Here is a 27,573-nt window from a genome sequence, read left to right as displayed (position 1 = left end):
GAGCACCTCTGAGTGCAAGTTATGACGTTAAAACCCATTTAGGTTTCAAATTGAATCTTTTTGATTAGAATTTAAGGATTGTTTTTGTTCGCCAGAGGAAAATAACGGGTAACATATTCCTGCTATAATTAAGTACGTAAACCAAGTTGGATTTTGCTCAGCAGGCTGACTTTAATCTTCATCTCAACAAATATTTATACAAACCTTGCTGGATAACTGTTTCCCCTGCAATATGGGTGACCGGGAACATGGCATCAAATATGTCACTGGAAGACAAAGAGAAAGGAAAAGAGAGAGAGTTAATAACACATACCTGCTATTATGTTATATTATCCCACCAGTTTTCTGAATTGTTTGCTGAGTGTCATGCACAAATATACAGTACACACAAGACTTTTTGTGTAGGACTGGTATTATGGGAAAGACAGCAGCCATCATCACTTTGCAAACTCGATCAACAGGCAGAAAAGGCCAAAGAGACAAGCATGGGAACTCTGGGTGACCCCAATACACACTCACACACACACACACACAAGCTTGCACAAGACACATCCATCTGAATGTGTACACAACTGATTTCTTTGTCCTCATCCATATCCAGCCACACACCCATTATTTCTACTTAGTGCCATCATAAAGAACACATTTATGCCAGTTATAACACACAGTTTAGTCCAACAAACCGACCACAGTTTATTTTATCATCAGTCTACAATATTGTACTTTTTTTTTCACTCTCCATTTCTGACAATTGCCATTGTTACTACTCTGTTACTACTGGTGTTTATTTTTGTTAAATAGAAATACTAAACACATCAGAATATTATCATCACGTATAAGAATTAAAACATTTCAGCCCCGTCTGCCTCTTTACATTGGACCGGTACAGTGCGCAGGCTTAACAATGACTGTTTTGTTTCAGCCCATGATCAAAGCCCATATCTCAGAGTGTATCTTCCTTTAGAGGCACTGAGAAAACAAACAAAGTGATGGCTGTGTCTAAGCACTTAATTTCTGTTTCAGCCCAGCAGGGAAAGCGCCTGTTAGACTGTTGCTAATCAGGCTGTTTAAATGCATGAAGCCGCAAAAGATTAGAGCTCCACTGCTGGGATGTGTTGGGACAAGAGAAAACTAAGTATCCTTCCTCTCCTCCTCTCTGCCTGCCTAGCACCTTCGGGGTATATTTATCTATCTAATCAGTTGCATACCACCCGTCTCATAGAGAAATATAGGGAAAAAAAGAAAACAATAAAAGAGGGTCAGGCATATCAAAGACATACAAGACCTGCTGAGTGAATGTGGGACAAGTCAGAGCCCATTCTCAGTTATGTTTGTGTGTGTGAGTCTGTGTGTGTGGGTATGTGTCACTGAATCTGTGCACTTGAGCCAGTCTGTCTGCATCTGAGTGGAATACTGCCTATGAAAACACACAGGTTTGCGCAAAATTATGTGTGGGTGTTGAATAAGTGTGCAGTCCTGACAGTGCACAAGACTACGTAGTACTTGGAAATGAAAAGGCTTACACAGCCAAACTTACAGCACACTACAAACATTAAAAAAAATGTTGCTTTGCATTAACTTTGCCATTTTAAGAAGAAAAAAGAAAGAAACGTAGGTCAACAGATGTTGAGGAGAGATCTGAGGATGTTATTGAGTGGTTTGGAAGTGAATGGACCTGGCTGGTATTTGTTTATGTGACACTGAATAAAAAGCAGACTTAAGAAGATGGATTTGGGCCAACTTCACCCACAGGTAGGCTCGGTGCGTTGCAGCTGGCCACTGACTCACGCATACTTGAGGACAAGCAGCACACACAAACACACATTCAAATAACACACTCACTCTTTGAAGTCTGCATGCACAACTAAAAGATGCCACACCCCCATACTACATAATGACGCATGCAACCAATCCACTCACAGACACACAGTTGTGTAATTTACCCATTGATACAACAATGCAAAAACATATTTATACAGAGTCCTTTCTGATGAACACTTGCATACTGGCACTGTGATGTGACACGCACGCTCAAACACTTTGATGATGATTAGTCAGTCAACATCTGCACGAGTGCCCTCGACTCTCCTTGCATCTGTGGCCACCTGTGCTTGGCGTGGACTGTGTTTATTCAGGGAGCTTTTGAGCAGTTGGTTTGAGGGTATGTGCAATTTATATTGTGTGGCTTATGAAAATAATTACTTTGGAAAATGCCAGGTTTAACAGTGTAGACCGATTTAGAGGCATTAAGTGAGAAAACATTGAGAAAACCAGGAGAAAGTGCTGGAAGTACTCAAAAGTCGTAACTTTTTAAGTTTCGACAAAACTAGGCACATAAAGTAGATGTAAGTGGCATCGTGGTTGCATTCAGCTGTGGTGGTGGTGGTGATGCGTTGTTGATCACACGGGGCACGGCTAAGGAGGATGGGCAAGACTGGCCCACATTGCCACAGCAAGAGGATCAAAGGCAGTAAACTTGAGTTTACCTAATTACACTTGACCGCCCCTCTCCATCCACTCAGTACATGCATCAGTGAGTGCAACAAAGATGCATATGGAGGTAATTACTTCCCCTTGTCTCTACCCGTCTCTCTTTCCCTTTCTTCGTCCATGTCGGTTCCTGCTCGGTTTCTCCCATTTCAGTTACCCCTTTCTTCCTTATAATTCTCTTGCTGCCCCACCCATTTCCCCATCTCTCGGTCTATCGCCCCCTCTCTGCGTGTCTCAAATGAAGTGATTAATCTTGTCCTTTCCGCTACCTGTAGCCCCTCTGACCTTATGAAAAGGCAGAGCAACCCCACTAACAATGAGTGTGCTGTTCTGACAGAGACAGATAGAAGGAGAAAGAGGCAGAAAGAGACCCTGCAGACTGTGACGGGCCTAGGAAGCTCACCTCCACCCAATGGAGGGAGACAAAGCTTCTGTCATGGTTGAGCTATGTGGAGGTTCTTCCTTAAAACACACACATGGATAATCATTCACTCGTCCATGTGTACAGTGTTAAAACAGACCAAAAACTTGATTCATGTAAAAACCCAGATGTTAATTACGCTGGTAACACTGTCACATTAGTTTGATCTCATCTGAATTTTTACCATATGTCCACACACACACACACACATCATATGCAGTTGACATCACATGGACGGCACATTGCCCATATGTGTCTGTTTGTAGTGCCAGAAGCAGGTGGAGATGGCACCTGTGGAATAATGTGAGCATAACAATAAAGCAGCAGTTCAAGTTCAAAGCAGGGACTGCTAAGGCCAACAGATCAGCACTTTTATCTAACAGCCTGCATTAAGCTGTGTTGAGCTTAATGTGAAAGGTTGCAACATGTACGCACATTGAGCGTGTGAATTCATGCATGCACTGTGTACTGTACATGCAGTTGTGACAGGAAAAGTTTTTATGCTCCTTCACCCTCAGACATGCCCACAACAGTTCAGCAATAGCCTATTATTGTTCTCAAACACCCATAAAAATGTGGTTAGCTTGGAGGGATTCAGTCATTAATAAAATAAAATTAAGCCCTCCTTGTTGTAGCTGGACTGCTTGTTGTTCTTACAGGTTGACAATGACAGACTCCCTCTTCGCTCTCCTCTTCCCTCCTTTTTAATCTCTTCTACAGCCCCGCTGTTTATTTGTTCAGCAGCAGACATCTTATCTTTACATTACTACATCAACACACAGCGCTGCCATTATACCATTAACACCAAAGGCCTCTTTAGGGGCACGGCATGCCGCCACGTCTTTGTGTTTCTTAATGGGCCGCAGAATGTTGAGTTACACAAGTCCTTAATGGGGAGCCCATCCAGTATGCTCTTTGTCTGGGTAGGAGAGGTTTTGCAATATCTGAAATAATCAACAACTCCACCACATACGGGAACTTCCCTGCTCCAAGTTGCGTCTCAGCTTGGCAGCAATGTGCCACTGGTTTGTCTGTTGCAGCGTTCATGCCGTAAGTGCTTGAAGGATTAATTTCCACTGCCACAGTTGATAGTAATTCAGACTGCTGATTCTGGCAAACCAGAACAATAGTCTTTGTTTTGCGAGTCCAATCAGTTCCATTATATAAGCAAAGACCTGGGGACACCAAATGTACACTGGCAACGAAAGTTAAAAAATGATTTCCTATGGTAAGACATGTTACAGCCACTAAGATGCAAGTGAAAGCAGTGAGATGGAAATGCACCAGAGACAATGCCAACATCATTATACAAGTTATATGGATGTACTGTCTGCGATTTGGAGTCCAGAACAAAGTATTAAGTAAAGTAAAGAATGTATGCTGCGTACATACTAGTCTACAGGAATTAAGCCACTAAGTGGCAGGTTGCTTAGAATAATACACACTACTGCTCTGAGTTGGCAGCTCAGCCAACAGTCAGGATGATGTGTAAAGCAGGATATTCACAAATATGATCCTATACATGTAAAATTCAAGTTTTATCAACACCATAATAAGCTAGAAAACCGCTCTGTGAGGCTGACTAAGCAGTGTGACATTTAATGTTAGCCACAGACAGCCAGCGTTCCTCACCTTAAAACAAGAGCTCACAACCAGTGAGCTCCATTCCTGTTGACACAATTACTTCTTTAAAAAGTACAGTTCATCTGTAATTACATAAACATGAAAGCACATTCCCTGACAACAAGCAACAGTATGAGAGAGTGAGTGAAAGATAAAAAAGGAAGAGATGAGGAGGGATTAATCATAAAGCAATGAAGCATTCAAGGAGAATATTTATGACATAAAAGCTCCAAGCACGCTCCCTTATTCATCACGAAGCACCACCAGCAAGTGGAACAACCGGGTCACGCCAGCTGCTGCCAATTTCTTCACACTGGCCTTGAGACTCCTAAGGAAACTGTGTCTTATTTGATCAAAACAAACCACAGATATCCCCTCCAACCAAATCAAAAGTGTAATGAATGGCAGTACAAGAGCAGGCTAAACATACTCAAAGATTTTATTCTATTTATAGTATAGAAGTTACACTATAAGTAGTATAGTATGTAAGTGTATATTAAATTTAAAGCTATACTACTTAAACATAAACTTATATGCAATGCTGAACATTTCCACTGCAATTTCAACAATTATTTTTCAACATTTTTACACCTACTGCTCATCTGGGATGATTGGAAATGAGTACACAGGAAACCTTGCAGCACAGCACAGAGGTGGTCCCAGCCATTCATGCATGGACATAACAGGTCACGGCTAGTGGCAATGAGCACTTAGGGATGGTCAACAATGTGGGAGAGGAGGATGCCAAAGGGAGATGACAGGTGAGAGAAAACATTCATTTTTCTAACAGTCAACTAGAATTTTCCAATTGTGCCTTTGGATTCGGTAAAGCTCTCTAAAACTCCAGATCTGAAAAACATTACAGTCTCCAAAATGCATGGAGTGTTCTTTTAATTTGGTCTACTGAAAAAAAAATGAACTTTTAAAATTTCTCCATACAATTTAACAGACTAATATTTTTATTTTAGAGATCTGGTGCAAATTTGGTCTGTGATCTGGTCTCACATTTACATGGTTTGAAGACTCAGATAGCGTGCAATTTAAATACTGGAAACCAACAGAGGCGAGGGAGTCCACTGTGTTAAACTCACACACCTGGCTCCACAGGTTTACAAGGGGTGTAAACTTGGATGCATCCTGTTGCTTAAAAAACGTAAATGTGTCCCAGTATGTACACACTAGAGAATCTAACCACCTAAGGGCCAGTGCATTTATGCTGGTGATGTGGTTGACCTGCAGACTTTTACTGAAATGCTGCTGAAGGAAACTGTCATTTATGCACCCTGCACTGATTGGACCACCTGAGAGAAAAAAAAAGAAGGGGTTGAAGACAGACTGTTAAAGTCTAAGCATGTATTTAGGCTCCTAAATCCAATCTATGTGACTTTAAATGTACTCAAATGCCATGCTAAGGCAACACGATTTAAATTAGTTGTGTTTACTTTTTACTTTCAGACATGTTACACAATATGACATTTATTGACAGTGCAGGTGAAGTACAAACTGAACATCAATGTTACTTTATAAGAGCCAAATATTTCTGATTCTGAACTGTCAAAAACACAGATGGCTAGTGAGCAAACTACACAGAGTTTGACAAAGATGTGATATACAAAGTGCCATCATGCAACTGCACTGCTCATGCTTTGTATCCAATCCATTGAAAACTACATTTGTATAACAGAACAGAAGTTGTGCATTAGTCCAGTTACAGTGTGAGGATACAGCAGAGGAAACTACTGTAAAATACACCTTATACAACTTTAGACCCCAGCAGTCATTCTCCCAACTGACAAAAAAAAAATGACAAAGGAACAAATAAGTAAGAGCCCATGTTACTATGGTGACAGGGACAAAAAGCCAGTCTGGAGGAAAAGTCTAACAGACACAGTAGCTTTCCTTAAACCTTTGAACTTAATTGAGTCAGTAAGATAAAATATCAGGTTTAACTGAACTGGAACTGGCGCCTTAAACCCTGCCAGACTGTGGATGTCCATTTCAGATGGACCAATATGGCCTTATCACCTTCTCACATGCCTGGGACCTACAATAGCACCAGTTATTTCCTCTCACCTTATTTCTTCTTGCACAGCGATGTGAAGGTTTAGAGAGAGAAACCACAGAGTCAAGTTTCTTTATGAGTTTTGAGAAGCATCCAGCAGAAGCAGGGAGTACCAGACAACTTGGGACTTCTACCAGACCAAGCTTAATCAACACCTTGTTAACACACTTGTTTTTAAATAAACATGCAAACATATACGCATATACATGCTTACAAAACCTATTTAACGAGAATTTCCAAAGGTCTTAAGAGCTACGAGTGATAATTGTGTAAAAGAAGAGCAATCTCATTTCCCCTCCATTACTGCTGCTTCAAACGCTCTCTCTCTCAGCACGCACACAGCAAAGGTATACACACTCGAGTTGTCATCAGGAAGGTGAGAGCCAATGTTTCATGGCAGAGGAAGAAAGAACCAGACTTAGGAGAAAGAGTAAGAAGTTGATGGGAAGATGTGAGGAGAAAATAGGATGTATAACTTTGGCTGTTTCTTCGCTGTAAAGTTATGCCCCAAACTTCAAAAAGTTCATAATTGTAACAATTTTTTTTTTTTTTTTTATTACAAGAAAATGCTGAATGATTTCCAGGGGAAGTAGCAGTCCTATATCAAATGCTTTTTCTCCTTTTTTAATGCATCTTGTTTTCAAAATCTGAGCTGGATTAAGAAAATTGATTAAAACTTAACTTTCGATTAAATTTCTGACTATATTGCTGGATTTCTGGTGGAAGAGTGTTCCTGGCAAACTTTTAATGGACCGCTGTGTGTATTAAATGTGACAAGGCTGTCTTGCAGGCATACCTGATGATCCAACACATACCACCTGCTGATGCAGTCATGATGTCAGCCTAAAAACATCACAAACTTGTCCAACCCTGCTGCCTCGCCCTTTCTCTCTTTTCCTTCCTGCATTTTCTCAGTATAACAGTTAGGCTACCGAGCTACTGCTACACTGTATTAAAACTTATTTTTTCCCCTGCTTATTTTAACCAAGTTTCATCATCCTGTCAGTGCAATTCACATTTTCAGTACTGGATTTTCACACCTGCCTAATGCCCCCTTTCTCTGTTCGTCGCCACAGGGCAGGAAAAAGCGAGCTCTTCCTCCACTTGAAGAGAAAAAAGGGTCAGGCTGAATCAGGTGCTGACAGGACTAAGCCTCTGCCTCTCTGATGTGTCTACAGGGTAAATGTCACTGGAATGAGTGAAAGAGAGAGAGTGAGCCGTACTCTTTTCCTCTCCCATCGTGCAGAGACAGAAGTAATTATACTGGATGCACACAAATAATACAGTGTAAAGCTAAAATAACCCTATACATTTTGCAGAGAAGCCAAGAGCCATTTCTCTAATACTCGCACACATACACGCATGCACATGTAATCTTGACATATTGCCTAACATCAAAAGGCACACCGCTGTCCTGCGGGCATGTCTTTTCCTTTCCACTCTCCTTTGCACTCCCCTTCCTCTTTCCCTCCCACCTTGCAGAAGACAAGAGCTAAAACAAGATAAGCATTTGAGAAGCAGATCAGGATGCAAAGTGTCCTTTGTTGGGGTTTAAATCTGAGAGGTGTTTACACAACATTGCACACTACATATACGTGCTCGAACACATGAATGAAGTAGAGACAAAACTCTGAAAACAACCTGGGGGCTGTAAGCAAGATCAGATCACTAGGAGGAGAAAAGTAAAGGAGGAACTACTAAGGACTGAAGGACTATGGTGTTTACCATAGTGTGTGTGTGGTTATAATTATCAATCTGCACTATGGGCAGTGAGGTAATGGTGCACTGGGTGCTTCAGTGGAGAGACATTCACTAGCTGACATCTGACTGACGTAAGGCCTTTCCAGCTGTAAAAAGAAGTTGCGCAGCCACCTACCAACTTCCATATAATATGCTAACACTAAGGAATGCACAAATGTTAGACAATTATTAACTAGAAACAAACAGAACACTTCACTTGATACGAGAACCACATGTTTTTCACTAAACCTTTCAAATAGGGAAATCATGTGTAATCAGAAATACTCATTATCCTTGATATCCTCCACTTGGTAGTGGCACTGTAGTGTAGTGGTTCACACATCTGCCTACCAAGCAAAAGATCCCCATTTCAATCCTGGGAGGAGACACAAATCCCTTTGGTTTTGTGGCAGGAAGAGCATCTGGTGTAAAAATCTGCCAAATCAAACATGTGGCGCGACCCGCTGTGGCGACCCCTTGTGAATACGGGAGCAGCTGAAATTGGGTTTCTTCTGCAATCTACTTTATGCCCTAAATTAATATTCCAACTTCTCTGGCTTGAAGCATTCTGGCTATTAAAAGACCAAATTCAAGGGAGCAGATATCATGTTGACATCAAATAATAATAATTATTTGACAATTTCTTGTCAAAAAAATTGACAAGAAATTGTATGAACCATTCTCAGTTTTTATTATCAGTGTTTTACCTGTATTAGGAATGGATATACTCTCTGTTTCTCTCCTTCTCTCCCTCTCTCTCAAATAAAATCATGTGAAAAAGAAAGTTTTCACACTCTTTGCAAAGCTGTAAGTACACTGTTACTGCTTCCATGGGAATAAAGAGGGTAAGTAGCAGCCAGATGCTGCTAATCAAATGCACGTCATTAACTGTTCATCAGCAAATGTGAGCACCTCTATAAAAGCAGACATTTTGGCAGTTTGCTGTGCTGGAGCATTCAGGTGTGCACCACAATCTTCCCAGGAGTGGACGTCCCAGTAAAATGTCAGACCGTGCAAAGCTAAGAGAAACTGCAAAAATCCCAAGAGCCCCATCTCAGACTCTACAGGCCTCAGTACAATTAGAAAGAGAGTGAACAAGTATGGCCTGTTTGGAGGATGTCCAAGAGAAAGCCTCTTCTCTCTAAAAAGAACATTGCAGCAGAGCTTGTGTTTGTAAAGCTGCATGTGAACAAACCACAAAACTTCTGGAACAATGTCCTTTGGACAGACAAGACCAAAATTGAGATATCTGATCATAATACACAGCATCAGCACAAACACTCTGAACCACAGAAAGCACAGTGGTGGAGGAGTGATGATATGGGCTTGTTTTGCAGCCACAGGACCTGAGCACCTTGCAGTCACTGATTTGACCACTAACTCTTCTGTATACCAAAGTATTGTAGAGTCAAATATGACAGCTAAAGCCAAAATTGGGTGATGCAACAGGATATCACATAATTTTGGCTAAAAAAAGAAAAGAAATCATGATGTTGAAATGGCCCAGTTAAAAGTTCAAACCTCATCTGGACTGAAATGCGGTAGCAAGAGAGCTCTGCATGAACAAATGCCCACAAACCTCAATGAATTGAGGCAATGTTGTAAAGAAGAGTGGGCAAAAATAAGAGACTGAAAAAGTCATACAGAAGACAGTTGCATCAAGTTACTGCTGCTAAAGGTAGTTCTAAAAGCTACTGAATCATGGGACATGCTTAGTTTTTTACAGGACTGCACATACAGATTTGTCTTCATTTCTGCCCTTACACTGCTGTAATGATAAAGTCTTGCAAGCTGTACATTGATGACATGCAACAGATCTTTTCAAGTATTCATTGTGTACAAAAAAGCAATTTTAACACAATTAACTGAGCAAGCACGACAACCCGCTTGATAGCTCTATTCTTTGATCTTTAAATCATTAGAGGAAAATATTTCCTAAAAAGATAAACCACTGTACTGTGGCCTAAATTATGCTAAACAACCTCTATGAGATGTCCCATACTGTAGCTTATCAAGCATGCAAATGGGCCAAGCGCCTCTAGTCTAAATAAAACTCAAAGAGAGTGACACCATCAAACCAATGAAGAGGTCATGGGAGAATTAACACACTATGACAAGACTGTTGTCTGTTCCTGTGCACTGGAATCTATCGCACTAGCATAGACAAAGCAGACGGGATGTATACAATAGGAGGCCATGGGCCAACTGAGCCTCTTCTGTAAGGCGCTGGGCTGCTCTGTCACAATGTGGTGGTCAGTGTGTGGGCAGTATTTTGGGAATGGCTGAGCTATAAAGACACTGAAGGGTTGCAGGAACATCATGTCCACACAGCAGGGGCAAGCACTTGCTACAGTGACATCCACAAGCCCACTTTTATCCTACGAATGTATTCACATGAAATGAAACCTGACACTGTGCACAATAATAAATGACCTTAGGTACTGTTAATCATTATGGTATACACACAGAGGCCTAAAAGTGCCAACTTCTTTGGTCCTCTTCACCACTTGTGAGCCTAATCTTGTACAGAGAAACTGTAAACGACTCCTTGCTTCTTCCACTGTGGACATTTGATGTAGCTGATGCTCAGGTCCAAAATATAACTGTTTTGCTTTACTCCAGCACAAACATGGATATGCAGTATGCATTCATGCATGAAAAGAAACACAAATGCACAGACCAAATTTGTTTGTTTTGTTTTTTGTTTTTTTAAAATCATTACGTACATGCACACAAAAACTCCACACACCTGCAAACATCTGCAAACAAAGACATACAGGCAAATTCACTCATACAAACATCCTCACACTGATGGTATAAGCAGATGAAAGGGCAGAGAAGAATTATGCGAGTTGGAAAACAGTCCTGCATAGACTCTGGGGTACATCTTGGAGGGAAAACAGCTTTCTAAACGGCCTCTAGACACCATTACTACTCTATTACTCACTACTTTATGAAGAATTTGATGAGAATTGGATGAAGTGAAGGATGGAGAGAGATGCCGGGTTGGAAGAGGCAGCAAGGGAAACGTTGGGGAGACAGAGAGAGAGTATGAGAGAGGACAAAAGTTTCCAGCTTTCTGTGCGGATGACTGTGTTTAACTGTGTTTGTGCATGCATGTGTGCACTTTCTGACGTGCATAGCTGGATGTTTATCTGCACTAGCATGCAAACAAAAAGCCTGGCTGATATGGACTTCCTACGAACAATATGTTTTAGTGTGTGCACTGTTATTTGTATGGGCGTAAAGGTGAAGTTGCCTCAGCTGAAGCAACGATGTGATATGCTGGGGGAGGTGAGACTAGCCTGCTAGTTCGCTAAGGGTTGGATGGTGGTTGAGGTTCAGTCAGGCCTGCAGGTCTCCTGTGGTGAGTGACCTCATCGCCTGGCCCCTGGTATTGTGGCAGCAGCACAAAGCCATGCAGGGGACAGATAGAAGACTACACATGAATGTGGGGGAGGGAGTGGATGTGAGTGTAGAAGAAGACGCGAATGAGCCTGCATGACTGAGAGACGGAGCAAAACAGGAAGAGAAAAACGTAAAGACAGAGAAAGTAGTGAATTCTGAAAAGGGGGGGAAACAGAAGACCACCAGGCTCTCAGGGAAAACAAGCATGAGGACACACAGAGTGTCAATGAGGGGACCAACAAGACAGGAAATACAAACACATTCAAACAAACAGACTAAACAGCACACAACACAAACCTGCTAATCTGTTCACGCTGTGTACTGCCCACCATAAAATACAAATCATAGACACAGTCAAACATCCTCACTTTTCTTCACCTGAACACACAGAGAGACACGTCCTCACAATCATGGGAAAAGACACACAAAGTCAATGGGATACTTCCTCAATACTCCTAAAATCTTGAGAAAAAGAGTTTTGGGTGTGAGAAGACTCCCACACAGTCATCCACTTAGCCCTTTATTCTACATCCTGTTTACCCTACACTGCCCGGAAGCCTGCTGGGGTCACCTAATACAAGTGTGCAAGCGTGCATGCCTATAGGCAGACACACATCTTGTATGTTTCCAGTACAACAAGTGTATCTGTCTGAGAAAAAAAAGCAATGAGCCCAATGATTGTTATTACCTCTTTTATCTCTGTGTGGCAAAAACACCCCCTAGGGGCTGCAATGTGGTAACAACACACTCAGCTTCACTGAGTGGATGCTCATGTAGGAACTGTGTAGATGAATTGTGTGTCACATTTTAGCAAAACACCCTTTGTAATTTTAGAAACATCTTTCATGTATAACAGATAATAACCCACTGTGGCACAAAGACCAATTTCCACATCAGTTCAGCTGAGCTATCAGATATGATGATGACAGTTATGATCATCTGATTAGGTCAGACAGTACACTATCTCCTCTTGCATCCTCTCCGTTGCTTTGTCCATTCACACAGGCCTTAAATAAACTTCCGCTGGAACACAAGAGGAGACAGAGCTCCCTGAGGCCCTTTTAGTGCCTTTCCCTCCGCTGTTGTTTATATGTTTAAGTTTTCTGTCGCTTGCTAATTTATCTGTTAGTTTTTTCACTTCACACAGAGTCTCTCTCTCTCTCTCTCTCTCATACACACACACATACACACACAAAGAAAAAGACTGCCTGTAGACTAAAGATGTTCCCTGTCCATCAGCAGGGGCTGGTTGGGAAGGTGCAGAGGTCAGGGTTTATGGGCCAAAGGCCATCTAATGAGTCACTTCATCAACTCATTACTCAACTAGTTAATTTGAGGATTAAAGCAGGCAGGATGAGGTAAGCACCACCTCTTTACAACCCTGCTCTCCCCCCATTGCAACCTTAAATTTTAACTGCTATTGTTTTGTTGTTGTGCATGTAGTGCTTCTTGTGGTTAGAAGTAAACCAGTTTTACTTCTGGAGTATCATTTTGAGGGTTTTTTTTTTTTTTTTTGAGTTTCTGGTTCTCTACTTATCAGAGATAAAGAGCAGCTTTTGCTTGAATTACATTCAGGTCCTGACCTGAGAAGATTTAACAACTCCTGTTAGCAGATGGCAATGTTATTTTAAAATAATACAAACCGTGCCAAGTCAGCTAAAGAAATGGAATAAACAGGGTTTCCTCCTCCCTGCCAGACTATTTATGTGGATAGTAAGAGAGCGTGGTTTCTACTATGTGCACTGTCCCCGTGAGAGCATTTTGTGGTATGAGGGCATTGCACTAATGGAGGTGGGCAGGAGTAGACAACCTGATGAGTCTATTTGTGTGTGTTTTGTTTGAGTCAAGGGAAATATAAAAGGCGTTCCTGAGATACCCCTTTAAGAATGAATGTGATTTCTCTTAATTGTTGTTCTTATATACAGGAAAGTGGGAGGTCATCAAGGTCGTTTAACCAGGTGTGCAAAAAAAAAAAAAACACAAACCCTGAAAAAACAGGCCAACATTAACACATAAATGGCTCATTGCTATCAAAAAGCTAATTTCAAATCACATCTCTTCAGGAGGAAGTGTGATAAGAAAAACTTGTTTAAATAGCCAACAGTGCTTTGATTTACTATATTAAAAGACTGCCACACAATGGGCATTTAGCTGGAGGAAGTGTTGGGAAGATAGGCTGGCAAATGAGGGCACACCTGGATAAACAGGCTGTATTTACATGCACACTGTACTGGCACATGCATATACAAGCGGTGTAATCTTGAGTGGCTGAGACCATATCCAAATTGGTGCAAAAGAAAGTATGACCTGATTCTCTTATCAAACCTGATATTTTCCTATTTAAACATGTAATCTGAAAAATATTCTAATCTGAGTGCTGTAAATTAGCTGAAACCAAAACACAATAATCAGACGTTCTAGATAGTAAGATAAGATGATAGTTTCACTCAATACAGCTCCAGCACTGACATGGCCTGGTTTGACTGACTATAATGTGAAACCATACACCTGTTCCTTGCTTATCTTGTGTAACCACATGTCCGTTTATAGGGACGTATCATAATGAGGTCATTCTGGTACCTAATGGGTAGCAAATAGAGGGGTCGGACCATGAGCTAGCTAGCAGCAACGTGACAGAGGTTTAGACATTACTGTAGAGACCAGCCAAGGTCAAAGAGATAAGCACATAGAAGATACTCAGTTTTTATCAGTAACAAAGCATTCCTGACTTTGTACTTCATTCAGACAGGTGTTTCACATGAATGCTATATGTACAGTGGGGTCAACATTCTGACACTGCATTAAAACAAAATCTGTCATCGCAGCGTTAGTTCATTACCCTCAGGTGGCTTGGATCCACTCACCAAAGGTGGCACTCATTTGGAATTCGTCTCTTGGGGCTCCCGACCACTGCTCATAATATTTCAGTGGGTTAAAGCAGAGTACAAAGCTAAATTAAGATGTTTGCAGCAAAAAGCTGCATTTCGATAGCGGGAGCCATGCTATAAGACCTATGCTGTTAATTTACACAAAAAGGGTGTTTCTCAGAATTAGACTAATGTTACATTTATTTAGTCAAGAAAAATCTTGTTAAGTATCATTCAAATTTTATATATGCACAACAATACAAAAGAAAAAAAAAGTAAGATGAAAAAAGACAAAGTTTCTACTAGTGCTGAGACACTTGTAGATGTTACCACACACCAAACACAGAATTTATAAAATAAAATCATAAGGCTACAATCGAGGCACTGTCCAAAAAAAATGTTTTAACTTATTTTAACTACTACTTATCAATCGGCCCAGCAGCAGGCTTATTTTACAAGTGCTCTTCAAATAACTGTAACTCCTTTACCGTTTGTACCAGAGACAAAAATCAAACAGTTTCAGTAAGAAGAGAAGGCGAGCTTCATGGTGATTTTAAGTGTTTCATGGTAGCACAAAGCATTCACATGGCGCTGCTGTGTGAACACAGACAGAAAAATCAGCTGCGCCTACATTTTACCATGTGTGCTTCACATTACTTTACCCCTCAATCATTTTGGGCGAGGGAGAAAATTCAAATAGTTCTTGAAAGATGAGAACTGATTTGTCATTTTGCAGCTAAAATTACAAAATAAGTTGACGCTTGGGTGATAAACCTTTCAAGAATTAGCAGCAGTGTGGAAACCTCTTCTTAGGAGGGGAAAAAGGCAGTGTGTATTGATGAATCCAGTTTTGAGATTTCTGGAATTAACAAAAGGGTAAATGTAAGAAGACAAACATGAAGGAAAGTGTGAAACACTGCAAAACAATTCAAATCGAGGAGTGTTTCTGGGATGTTCAGGAGTTGGATAACTGCACGTGTGACCTGTGATTTGCCAGCGTGGACTTTCCTCTATAGTCACATGGCCTCAGACGCATGGGGCACTTCAGGAAAGCGAAAGCAAAGCACCCTTGACATGACAATAAGCCCTTTGAAACACTCTCAAATCAGGCTGTGACAACACACATTTTCAGGTTGTGCAGTTTTGTGAGCCCAAGCAGCTCAAGTGCATGCTGTTATTAAGGTAAAATTTAAACAAGCAGAAGTATCTTCAAAACTGTTCCCTGACTTTTAAACAGAACTTAGACTCCTTAGAAGATGAGCATAAAAATAAAATTTCAATGATGAAAATGCAAGAAAAGTGTGTATCTCTCTTTAAATCCCCTATTTAATAACACAGAAATGTTTTCGAGTGTTAAAATCTGTGAGGCCACAAAACCTGTTATGGCTCCTTTTCCAGGCATCTGAGGAAAGATGGACTGCATGCACCGCACAAACACATGGCTGGTGCAGCTCAAAAACTTTGAGGTCATGAAGTCTGACATATGGAATGGCGTGTTAATCAAAGAGTCCATGCTCCCAGCTGGAGCAGACACACTGGAAAAACATTCTCACATGCATGCTGGAGAATGCACTTGTAACACGTGTGTGTGAATGTCCATGTGTCTGTGTGAGTGTATGTTTCTCATAATAATGTAAAGCCTGTCAATTTTTGCAGTGATGGTGATGTTTGTGAGCCGAGTTATGCACGTGTGTGTGTCTTTGTCTAACCCTGGCACCTTTTTCCAACTTTCTGTGTAGTTTATTTAAAGAATTACACATATTTAATCTAAAATAATGTATTAATACTAAATTCAGTTGTTTTGGTTTAAAGTGGATCTACTGTATTAAACTTTTCTGTATTAGACATACAGTTAGATGATCATATTAAACATGGCTAAAGTTTCAAATAATGAGGTCAAACAATGTATAACTAATTCCCTTTAAGGCAGAAGCTCAAACTTCCCTCTAAACCTTTAGTTTCTGGCTAATTTTTTAAATGGTGATAATGATGATTTTATTTACGCTGTCAAAGAGGGGGATATCTTTAATATGGTCAGCTCCATGAAGACAGCAGTCTTGTGCACATACTGTTCAAATCTTCAGTTTGAGAGTGTCAGCCAATCAGAAGAATGGGAGTATGGCATTTAGGAGCTATAACAGGTTGTTTCAGACAGAGGAGGATCAAGACTCTGTATAGTATAAATAAGGATTATTATGCACTGTGAATCATGCAAAGTCCAAAAAAAAGCTATCTCATGATTGTAGAGGAGTAAGAGCAAAAAGAGTCAGTAACATGTCTCTTCCCCTTTAATGCTCCAGTCTTTCCTTTTCTCCCTTTACATGTGGTCAGGGAGCTCTGCACTTCAGCAATTTTAAAACCAGAATGTCAGCGACGTAGTAGCTCATCTGGCTCATGAGATCCGTCATAATTCACAGGTTATTGCCTGGAAAACAACGAATCTGATCTTAACCTTGAGCACAGCTTTAACTAAACACCCATTAGGTAATCACTGTGTGCAAGTTTGATTAAATTCTGTAGGAGGAGAAGCAATTTGTCTGAATAATGGACGGACGTCTCATTGGTCCTTCTGCCAGACAAGCTGAAAAGAGACAAGACAAATATCTTTTCTCTTGACATTCTTCGTGAATACCCCTGAACAGCAGACACACAAAGACGCATTACCCTGACATCTTTAAAAAGCTTGGAATGAAAGCTGAGGAAGCAGACATTTACAAAACAGGATATGACCAGAGTGCCGACCACAACCTGGCTCCGTTTCAGTTTAAGTAATATTTTTCTTGTCCCAAGATGCCCTCCTGGATCATTGTCCTCCTGCCTGGCTCATTCCTGTAATTATACAAACCCATCTCAGCCCCAGCAGAAAACAAATAGACTAGCTTCACTGGTGGAAAAAAAAAACAAAAAAATGAAAACGCGTGAGCTATAATGCTTATAAATCTAATACAATCAGATAACCTTTATCTTAATCTGTGTGCATATGTAGACATAAGCTTCTGGTCTATTCAGTAATATATGAGCTGAGAAAAGTCAGAAAGTGGCATGATATATGATCATTAACTAAACACAAATGTCTAATGTTTTAATGCATACAGCATACACAAAACATATTTTTCACTGTTTCTGGCTAAACTCTGTAAAATGAAATGGAAAAGACATTTGTTTTTAAAAAAGCACCATATGTGTACTTAACTGCTATAGAGACAATCATTTTAAAAGGAAACAAGGGAATAAAAGTATAAGGCATAAAACAGCCCTGTCTACAAGTGTCTGTTACTAAGCTTATTAAAAGTGACGTGCTTACAGGGCTCAGCACAGTCTCACTGAATTTCTACAAAGTTATATGAGACAGATAATGGATGAGAGACAGGATGAAGGAGGACAAGACAACAAGGGGAAAATTGGCCACAAAAAAAGCGATGAGAGGAAAAAAGAGAGCACTGGAGAGAGCAGCGAAAAACAAAGAGGGCTTCATTGTTTTTGGTTTTACTCATTACTGAAGGGGATGATAGCATAATATAGTGCTAATGGGGGAACAAATTGTGTGGTGTTCGGCTTACATAACTGCTGAGTGACTAATCACACAAGTTGTTTCCTTGACACACACACACACACACACACACACACACGCACACGCAGCTATCAGCACTTCTTTTTTTCTCTCCGCTCTGTGCCGCTCACACACTCACCTCAAACAAAATGGTAATTTCATGGAGGTCTCAAGGAAATTATTGCACAGAATGAAAAAAAAAATTAAAAAACACTTAAGATCAAGAAAATAATTGTAAAAAAATGAAAGGAAAAAAACATTTCACATGCATAGCCTTCGCTGTAATATTACACGACCTGATACATCGTGATGATGAGAAATACGCCATCAGGTCAACAACAGACACATAACTTCAGCATTTGTATATTTCCCCAATTTTCCTACCCCATTAGACCATATGTGCATGAATGGCTCAATGTCTGATAAACCAAATGGACAGCTGTTTGCAGAACGAAAGGAGAGCTAGAAAGACAGAGTGAGAGGCAGAGAGGGGGCGATGTAGTCGGACTCCATCTGCTAATCTGCGTCAGTCCAAGGCAGTTCTGGCACATCAAGCGAGGGTGATGTACTTTACTGTCACTCCATCAATGCCAACAACAGAAGGCACAAACACGCAAAAAATATTCTTCACTCTGAAGTTCAGTTTAACTTGATTTTATGCTTTGATGCCTGTTTGTAAAGGAATATACAATCGTCTGGTAGATTATTGAGGATGAGCTCAAAGATTTGGCACGATTTTATGACAAACCTTACCAATGAGAAGTAGTAGTGTACTCTAAAGTGACCGAGTCATGTGTGCAGGCCTTCTGCTTGCTTTGCGCAGCGTTTCATTAATGCTGCAAGACCACATTGGGCATAGATCAACACATTTCTGTCAGCGGCACTCCAGGCACAACAACCGCAATGCAACTGCAATGCGACCAAGCCACCAGCCGGCGGTCCAGCATCATTAGCTGTAAGTGAAGAGTGAGGAAGAGCAGAATTGAGGAATGGACAGTGTAAAAGCAACTAGGATAGAAAGTTAGGGGCAGACAAAACCAGCTAACTGCCATGTCCTTCCAAAATCTAGCAAATCCAGCAAGGTTTTCACTCGCCGAGACACTGCTGCATATTCACCCACAAGTCCCACAACAACAAATTCCTGTGTGCACAGCATTAATGGTTTAAGCTTGCTGTGTATATTGAGACAGCAAACATGACAGCCAGTCAAATAAATTCTGCATCATGCATGGTTTCATGGGCTGATGACAATGCCATTACATTGCTTTGCATGGAAAGAGGCTTTAAGTATATTAAAACCTGATGGGTATGGTCTGCTGCCAGATATTTCTTTTCTGTTGTAACTTTAATCTGCCACATCAGCCACCCATGGGCATGGTTTTTCAAACTGTCCACTTCCATCACATGTTGCGCCCGCCTAGAGGCTCCTTCAGAGTCACTGACGTGCAATCAGAGGTCTGTGTGCCTGTGCCAAGGCAGCATGGTAAATTGTCAGCTGACGAAAGAGTGGAAAAACTGTGTTTTGGGTTTGGCCTGTGCTCTCTTTAGCCAACAGGAAAGCTCCGGTGTTTCCTCTTCATGGGGCATAATGGATTCTCCCCGCCAATGAAACACTATTCCTCCTGGCGAGTCTGCCCGCCGGCCACCTGAAACCCTTTCCCACAGCACCCCGTCCCCTGTCTGAGCCAAACCCAGCCCATGAACTGCAGATATGGGACAGATGGAAGGATGGTGAGAGGGTGTCTGAAGAGAGGGGGAATGTGAAATAACACTGAGTAGGAGCAGATGGTAAAAAAATAAAATGGGGGGAGACAGAAGAAAACTGGCATCTTTCTTTTTCTTTAAGACAACTATGGAGAATCGTTGATTACTGAGCACTGTGTCTGTGCAACTCCACCCATATCTGAATAAGCAACATGATACTGATACTCACATTGGTTACCATGGCAACAGACAACACAATGAAACACAGCCTACACAGGCACATCCAGTCGCCCCTTACCCACCCATAACAGCACCCCCTTCTCTTCCACATCTGTCCATGTTCCGCTGTTTAGGTGATGAGATGCAGACAACACTGGCACATAGTGGCCACAAGGGCATAAGACCCGACTGAAACAATGGCCTCTTTATGATTTTATCAGGCTAAAAACAAACATTCAGACCTCAAGCACACATCTGGGTCGCTGGAATCACATGCTGGGCAAATGGAAAGATTTTGTACCTTCTCTCATTGTCATCCAGGTGAGCGAAGAGGACATTCTTGGAGATGGCCTTGGCCAAGGCAGTCATGGTCTTGTAGTCTTTTGGAATCACCTGTGAAGGCAAAAGAAAGAGGCAGCACATTAATGTGTGCTATAACAACACCATGCAGGTGGACACATGAAACAAACCAGCACAAACAAAAAGCAGAACCCACTTCAAAAGCTCAGTAAATTAAGTAATTAAAGACCAGAGTGCTGGCAAACTCTGAAAGGAATATCCCACACGTGCATCTGTGTATTTTTGGGGAAGCCCATCTGTTCAAGGATTGCACTCAAAATGTCACACGGGCCTTAAAAATTCACCAAAGCCCTGAACTCATTCATAAAACATGCATTTTCATGTCCCAGGCTCTGTGGTGTGTGTGTTTGCAAAAAAATGGAATGGTAAAGTCTGGAGCCACAACAAAGCAGCTGGGGAGAGAAGTCAGTCTTTATAGCTCTCTTCTAGGATGTCCTAATGCTCATTTAACTGTAGAGCATAAATGGCAAAAAGTAAGGCAAAAAGACAATTTTTCTTATATAAATATGAGGGAGTGATGTGTGTGTGTGTGTGTGTGTGTGTGTGTGTGTGTGTGTGTGTGTGTGTGTGTGTGTGTGTGTGTGTGTGTGTGTGTGTCTGTGTGTGTCCCTCTTGTCGTGGGAGAGAGGAGGGGGTAAGCTGTAATTAAGTTAATGCAACAGATGTCTCCACATGAAGACAGCCGCACTGTGCTGTTCACAATATGCACACAAATACGCACAGAACCACATCACACACAAACTAAAAAGTACCCAAATTTTAGAACTAGAACTGGCTACTTTGTGGGCAGAAAGAGAAACAGGCTGGTCAAGTCTGGAAAATGCAGTTGGAAGTGGACACCGATTTTAGGTCAGCCTCCGATCCATCTCCAGCTCCGTCACCCAGAAGATCATCCAGTGTCACGGCACACAGCCTGTTACCAGTCGGCTGGATGCATTTGCAATCCAAAAGCTTAACTGCCTTAACATTTCGAATGTAATGGAAAGAAATTATCATTCAGTCCTAGCAAACAATTTAGGTAAAGGCAGATAGAAAAAGATGGATCTCTGGTGTTCAGTCATTTACACCTGCAAGCAATTATCAGCTGCAAACACAAAAACACCTTCCTCCTTCAGAGCCGTTTGATTTTTTTTTTTTTTTTTTTTTAACAAAATCAACATGCACTGTGATGTTAGCGGTGAAACACGCAATTCAATTCTCATAACACAATCTCCAGGCCAAGTTGGCAGACCTTATAATTTGTTAAGAATGATATCACACAAAAACAATTTTAATCAGATGAGCACGGTTCACTAACTGACTTTGTCTAATAAATCACCTGTTACTTTTTACACTGGAATACTGATAGAAATATTTATGTAGGAATATGTAAGCGTGTGTTACAGGCTTTGAGTCTGTGTGTGTTTGGTGTTGTGTGTATGGCACCTTACTGCACAAAAATGACCAGAAATACAGAAGAAGAAATACACAGAAAAATTCACTTTTCTCTGGTGGATTTGTTGTGTTAGGCTAAGTTGTAATGGCACAAAGTCTCTTTTTTTTGTTTAGTTTTTTTGTACATGCTACTGATGTGGATTTGATGTGATGTGGATGTGTAAAGAAAACGAGGCTGGAGATGCAGGCAGGCTTTTTGCCATGCCACATGTCTGTAGAGTCTGGTAGAGACCTCAGAGCCATGTGTGGGTGTTTGCACACACCTGATACACACACATACACACAAACACACACACTGCATGCTCCATTGGGCATGCGATTACAGTGTGGTGATGGGGGCTCGTGCCGTTATGTCATTACCCAGCAATTATTGGCGTGTCAAGTTAATTACAACTGAACAAGCACGGTAATGTTACACCATTTAAAGAGTGTGTGTGTGTGTGTCTCTGTGTGTGTGTGTGTGTGTGTGTGTGTGTGTGTGTGTGTCTCTGTGTGTGTGTGTGTGTGTGTGTGTGTGTGTGTGTGTGTGTGTGTGTGTGTGTGTGTGTGTGTGTGTGTGTGTGTGTGTGTGTGTGTGTGTGTGTGTGTGTGTGTGTGTGTGTGTGTGTGTGTGTGTGTGTGTGTGTGTGTGTGTGTGTGTGTGTGTGTGTCTCTGTGTGTGTGTGTGTGTGTCTCTGTGTGTAATGGTGAGTTACAGTTTCTGGCACAAGAGCATCCTTTCTTCCAGCTTCAATAAATTATGGAATGGATACACGGCAGTTTGTAAGAGGACTGATAACTTGAACTCTTGTTGTCCACAAAGAGAAAACAACTACTGAACTTTCTCTTCCTCTTTACCTGTTAACCACACTGTGTTAACCAGTGATACAAAGTAAATCTAAGTATGAATCAAGTCTATTTTCTGGATAATCTCTGTACAAAGATGTGCATATTCATATGCAAACAAGACCTTTGAAATTGGAAGCTTTCTGGTTCCCGCTTCCACTCTCAGTTATATTAACCAGTCGTGCATGAGCAAGTTTTGATTGCACGGAGATGAACATTCCATGTGGGGAGAGAAAAATTCAGTAGTGGTGAAATGTGATCCCAAAACCATCAGCCATCATCTGAAGAAGATTTTGACTTTTAGAGTTATTAGCATTCACAAAAAATTGAAAAATAAAAATGTCCCAGAAATCCACCTGCTACACTAACCCAGATTTCCGTATGAATGTTAATATACTTAAGGTGCTATTAAGTCTGGGTACTCAGCATCTGTACTGATGTAGATGACTCACACACTGAGTAGTTTGCTGCAAATAAATTAACTCCAAGTCTCTTCACTAATGTTTGTAAAATTGCACCGTTTAGCCTCTTTCACACTGGTGAAATGCTCTATTTCTTGGTGGGTGTTAAATGAATGAAAATAAACAACTTCAATGTTATTGATTACACTAGTGTCTATTAAAAAATAATAATAAACCCCACCTAACCTTAATTCTTGATTCCTGCAACATCTGACTGAACGGTATTCATTGTTCTTTTGTTTTTACTCTATCATAGCATCATAGTTTAATGTGATGTTTTGATTCTGCTTAGAAAACATAGAAAAACTAAACAGATTTAAGTAAACTGGTTGTATTCTACATACAAACCTACACAACTGCTGCCAACTGTGTGCAAACCTGTTAATGACTTTGTATAAAAGTGCACACAGCTTCTTTATGCGCTAGATGTTTGTCTCTGCAATCAGATGTTAATGTATGTATCCGTCATAAGGCTGACCTTGCGCACATAGCTGACAGCGTCCTCCTCGGTGTAAACCTCGGCACTGACACCGCCCCTGCGGCGGCGGGCCTTGACAACAGGGTTGGGTGGTGGGGGAGAAACTTCATCGTCATGTGAGTCTGACTGGCTGTTAGATTTCTGGCGTGCCATGATCTGCTTGCATTCTTCCTGCAAAAAGCAAAGAGACAAGATTTTTTGAGCTGCAAGCAAAAAGAGAGGGAGATAAATGGACAAGGCTATTTAATTTATTTATTTATTTATTTTAATGCTGGTTTTTCAAAGGGAGTACCCAAGACAAATTCTTTAATGTGTTAAAAAAAATGTGCATAGGAACACAGCAAATACTATTACTATTGGCACAAGACTACAGTAACTTCAAGCAACACAAACAAGATTATCTTAAAGCATTTGTTATTCTTTTCAAAACAATCACATGAGAGAGAGCTGACAAACCACCATTTTAACAAAGCATCATGTGGAATTTTAGGTCAGACACTGTAAGAGAATAAACATCAATGTCCTACTCCTGGATGGACATCTGGTTGCCATGGTATGATGAAAGGGATCAAATATTAATATTGGCAGAACTGACCATGCAGCACGAAGAAGGCTCAACCAGGTACTGTCCTCCTTTCAGATAATGAACAACAAGGAATAGAGACATCAAAGGGGGACACGGGATGCCTCCGGCTGGCTGTTCTTTTAACTGCTGAACACTCTGCAGGTGATGAATTATTGATTGCAAACTTGACTAACACGTTAGCATAAGTACACAATCAAACCACTGAACGCTTGTTAGTATGTGAGACTGCTTCGAGACGAGGGAAATGGGAAAACAGTTTGTTGCAAAGGTAGCAAAAATCCACTGCTTTGTTCGTTCCTGCACAGACACTGACAATGGCTGGTGTGAATCTGTGGATTTTCGTGCATTAATGCACTTAGTAGCACAGTAAGAACTGAGCTGACAGCAGTATTATTCATCACCACCCATGTTTTGGTGCAGTAACAATATCTATGACACGTTTTTTTTTTATATATATACTTGGGGCTTTCTTCTGTTTGCTAGTTCAGTGCATTGCCACTGTGCAGTCGGAAATAAACAAAGATGTCTCAGAGAGACAAGATTCCAGACAGGCAAACGTGGCAAGAAGTGGCACTCTCACACTGCAGTAGAGAAACACCAGACAGACAAGATATAAACAGAAAGAACTGCTGTAAGAACAGATTTTTCAGAGCGCCGGTGGTCTCTCTTCCAAGCCTATTTGTAACTGTGTTGAGCAAAACATGACCTGATTCAATCACCCAACAAAAATGAAAATTTAAAGCGACATTTGATTTAATCTTTTGCTTTTCGAGGACTTCAGAAAAAAGAGTTTTGCACTTTTCACTTTAGTGCACTGTAATATGCATTTTTGACTATTATCTGATGTTTAACAGATGAAATGATTGCTGCAAATCTAAAAACAGATAAGAAGAAAAAAAGACCTGGAAGTAAGCTAGGAGTAAGAATGTTAGTGAATGCAGGGAGCAGAAATTTACTGACAATTCACTGTAGTCAAAAACCGACAAGGGGAGAGAGGACAAGAGACAACTTGCAGCAGAGAGACAAAAAATGCCACAGAAAGGGATGGAGAGCATAGGTAATGGTGAGAAACTGTCATATTAGCTGAAAACGGAGACTCAAACCTGTCAAATCCCAAGTCAGCACATCTCTGTACATACTTCCTAAACTATTTCAATAATTACAACAGCACAATATCATGAAATCTGGAACGGCAACACATCCACAATACAATTTTAGAAAACACTAGCCAATTAAACAGTTGTTTTCAAGGTTATTCATTAGCTCAGACTTTGACTCAGTCTTTGATATAGTGTACTTTCATCTAACATCCCCAGTTCGACTCCCCTTTCTGCCTGACTCCATTACCCTCTTGCTCGTATTGTTTTGCTCACTTTCACAAAACAGTATGATGATGCAAATCTCATGCTGACACGTGAGTTAGAAAAGCAAGCAAAACACTCCGGCGTGCACACGCATACATGCGCTTCTTGCTTACGCAGAGTCACTGCCTGCGGGAACACAGCCAGCAGGAGGAGAAGAAGAGAAGCAGAACCAGAGAGCAGATTCAGAGCACACATACAGCCACAAACACATAAACGCACACATAACCACGCAGACACATGCGCAGGCAGTCTCCGGGAGGAGAGCTTCCAAACTGAGCTTAATCAAGGTGGCGAGATCTGCAATCAGGTAACACACTGCATCCTCTACAGAGCCGAAACAAACACTTACGCACAAACATGCTCGACAGAATCATGAACTAGCAAATACTGTTAATCTGCTGCTGTCTGTGACTAACAGCCACCTAAATGCACACACTTTCACTCAAACAAGGCGGTGGGCAAGCACCTTTACCTTGCAAAAAGGCTTTTATGGAATTGCACTACTTGTTTCAGTCTCAATTAGGTACACAGATTAGCTTCAGGAGGCTAACTACAGTTAAGTTTGTAATCAGAGATATTTACCATGGCATGGAGAGCCCTTGGCCTGGCCGGCTATGAGTCCCGTAGCCTGTCAGAGGCACTCGGCATCAAGTCAAAGTGTGCATGGGAATCAGCACACACTGATCCCCATCTCATACACACCTGAGACACATGCCACAATGCATCAGCATCTTGCCATTCTAGCACAGCAACTGCTGTGTGTGTATGTCTGCATGCAAGTAGGCAGATAATCCAAGTAGTGTGCGAGACAAAGTGATAGCGTGCAAATGACAAAATGTCTGCAATCCCCGCGACACAGCAGCCAAAAAACAAGTCTATTGATGAAAACACTTATCACAGCAAAAAGCTCCTCTCTTCACTGGTCCTGCGCAACTCTCTGTCTCTGCTTTCCTCTTTCTCTCTCCCTCTCTCGCTCGCTTTTGCTCTCTCTCGCACTCACAATCAGGTGGCGCAATGAGCGGTCTCCTCTTGCTATACTCCGTCACTATGACAACTGGGTACTGCGAGCATCCTGAATAGTTGGTGAGTCTGAGCAGGAAGCAACGGTGGCTCACACACCTTTGTACACACCAGTTATGACGCCTCCTTCTCGCTTTCGCTCACTCGCTCGCACATCTATGGTGAATCAGTTCACAGAAGGGAAAACGTCACACTCTTCAAGATGGACTTCTGCTCTGATCAAATGGTGTCTTTGAGTTTTCCACCAATGAATGGATCCAAACATTCCCACAGGGATGCATAATCATCCCATACAATCCCTATGTGTGCAAGTGTTCTGTAGTTGTACTGCTTTGTTTTTCAATCTTTGCCCACGTGCTTTTCTCTTAGGTCAGAGGGTCAGTAATCAAGTGAGGACTTTGTGTCTGGCTCCAACAAGTCTTTGTATTGTTGTGGCTCCAGTGCTCCATTAAAAGGGTGCAAGAAACACATTTAATATGAATTTTAAAGTCTACTTTTGCTGCCTACACAGCAAGTTTCATTAGTTCATTGCGAGCTAATAGCATTTGCAAGAGACAAATGTTGAGCCTTTCTCTAGCAACATGCAGGCTAGGCAGCTAAAGTACTCTATGCAGGGCTATGTACAGCAGCAAAACAAAACACATCTGCAGTCTATTCTTCTTTTCGACCTAGGATAGTAATCCATTTGTCATTCAAAAAGCAAACCAATACATGCTTAATATCCTGCATTCAGATCTGTTACTTTTATTCACCAATAAATAGCATTTTCTACTCTAGATTTTGTGCTATTGCCCTATATCAGACTCCCACTCCCTCCTTTTCTCCTCTGCTCTGCCTGCGTCATCATCAGCGGATGTTTGCCAGAGAGATAGGACGGGGCAGTGAGAGGAGAGGAGACAGAGGACACAGGCGTAAGCAGGACACAAAAGCTCTTTATAAAGTGGGCTTTCCATTAGTGACT

At 41.3% G+C, this 27,573-nt stretch overlaps 1 protein-coding gene across 2 annotated transcripts in view; it reads right to left on the bottom strand.

The window, feature by feature from the left end:
• The window catches only part of prkar1b (protein kinase, cAMP-dependent, regulatory, type I, beta), a 65,104-nt gene that overhangs the window by 26,341 nt on the left and 11,190 nt on the right, over nucleotides 1–27,573 (bottom strand). Inside the window, exons 1-4 of one of the 2 annotated variants that reach the window (XM_039611623.1) lie at nucleotides 26,175–26,488; nucleotides 23,643–23,813; nucleotides 20,386–20,477; nucleotides 205–266 (exon numbers count right to left, since the gene is read on the bottom strand). In XM_039611623.1, coding sequence (XP_039467557.1) covers nucleotides 205–266; nucleotides 20,386–20,477; nucleotides 23,643–23,813; nucleotides 26,175–26,177 — 328 coding nt within the window. In that variant the 5' untranslated portion in view covers nucleotides 26,178–26,488. Of the gene's footprint in view, nucleotides 1–204; nucleotides 267–20,385; nucleotides 20,478–23,642; nucleotides 23,814–26,174; nucleotides 26,489–27,573 lie in introns of those variants that run through there. The other variant, XM_031741306.2, reaches the window with a different exon arrangement.

This window comes from Oreochromis aureus, linkage group 4 (assembly GCF_013358895.1).
Source record: "Oreochromis aureus strain Israel breed Guangdong linkage group 4, ZZ_aureus, whole genome shotgun sequence".
NCBI lineage: Eukaryota > Metazoa > Chordata > Actinopteri > Cichliformes > Cichlidae > Oreochromis > Oreochromis aureus.
The sequence above is the reverse complement of the archived record's forward strand: the minus strand, read 5'-3'. Positions and strand labels throughout refer to the sequence as shown.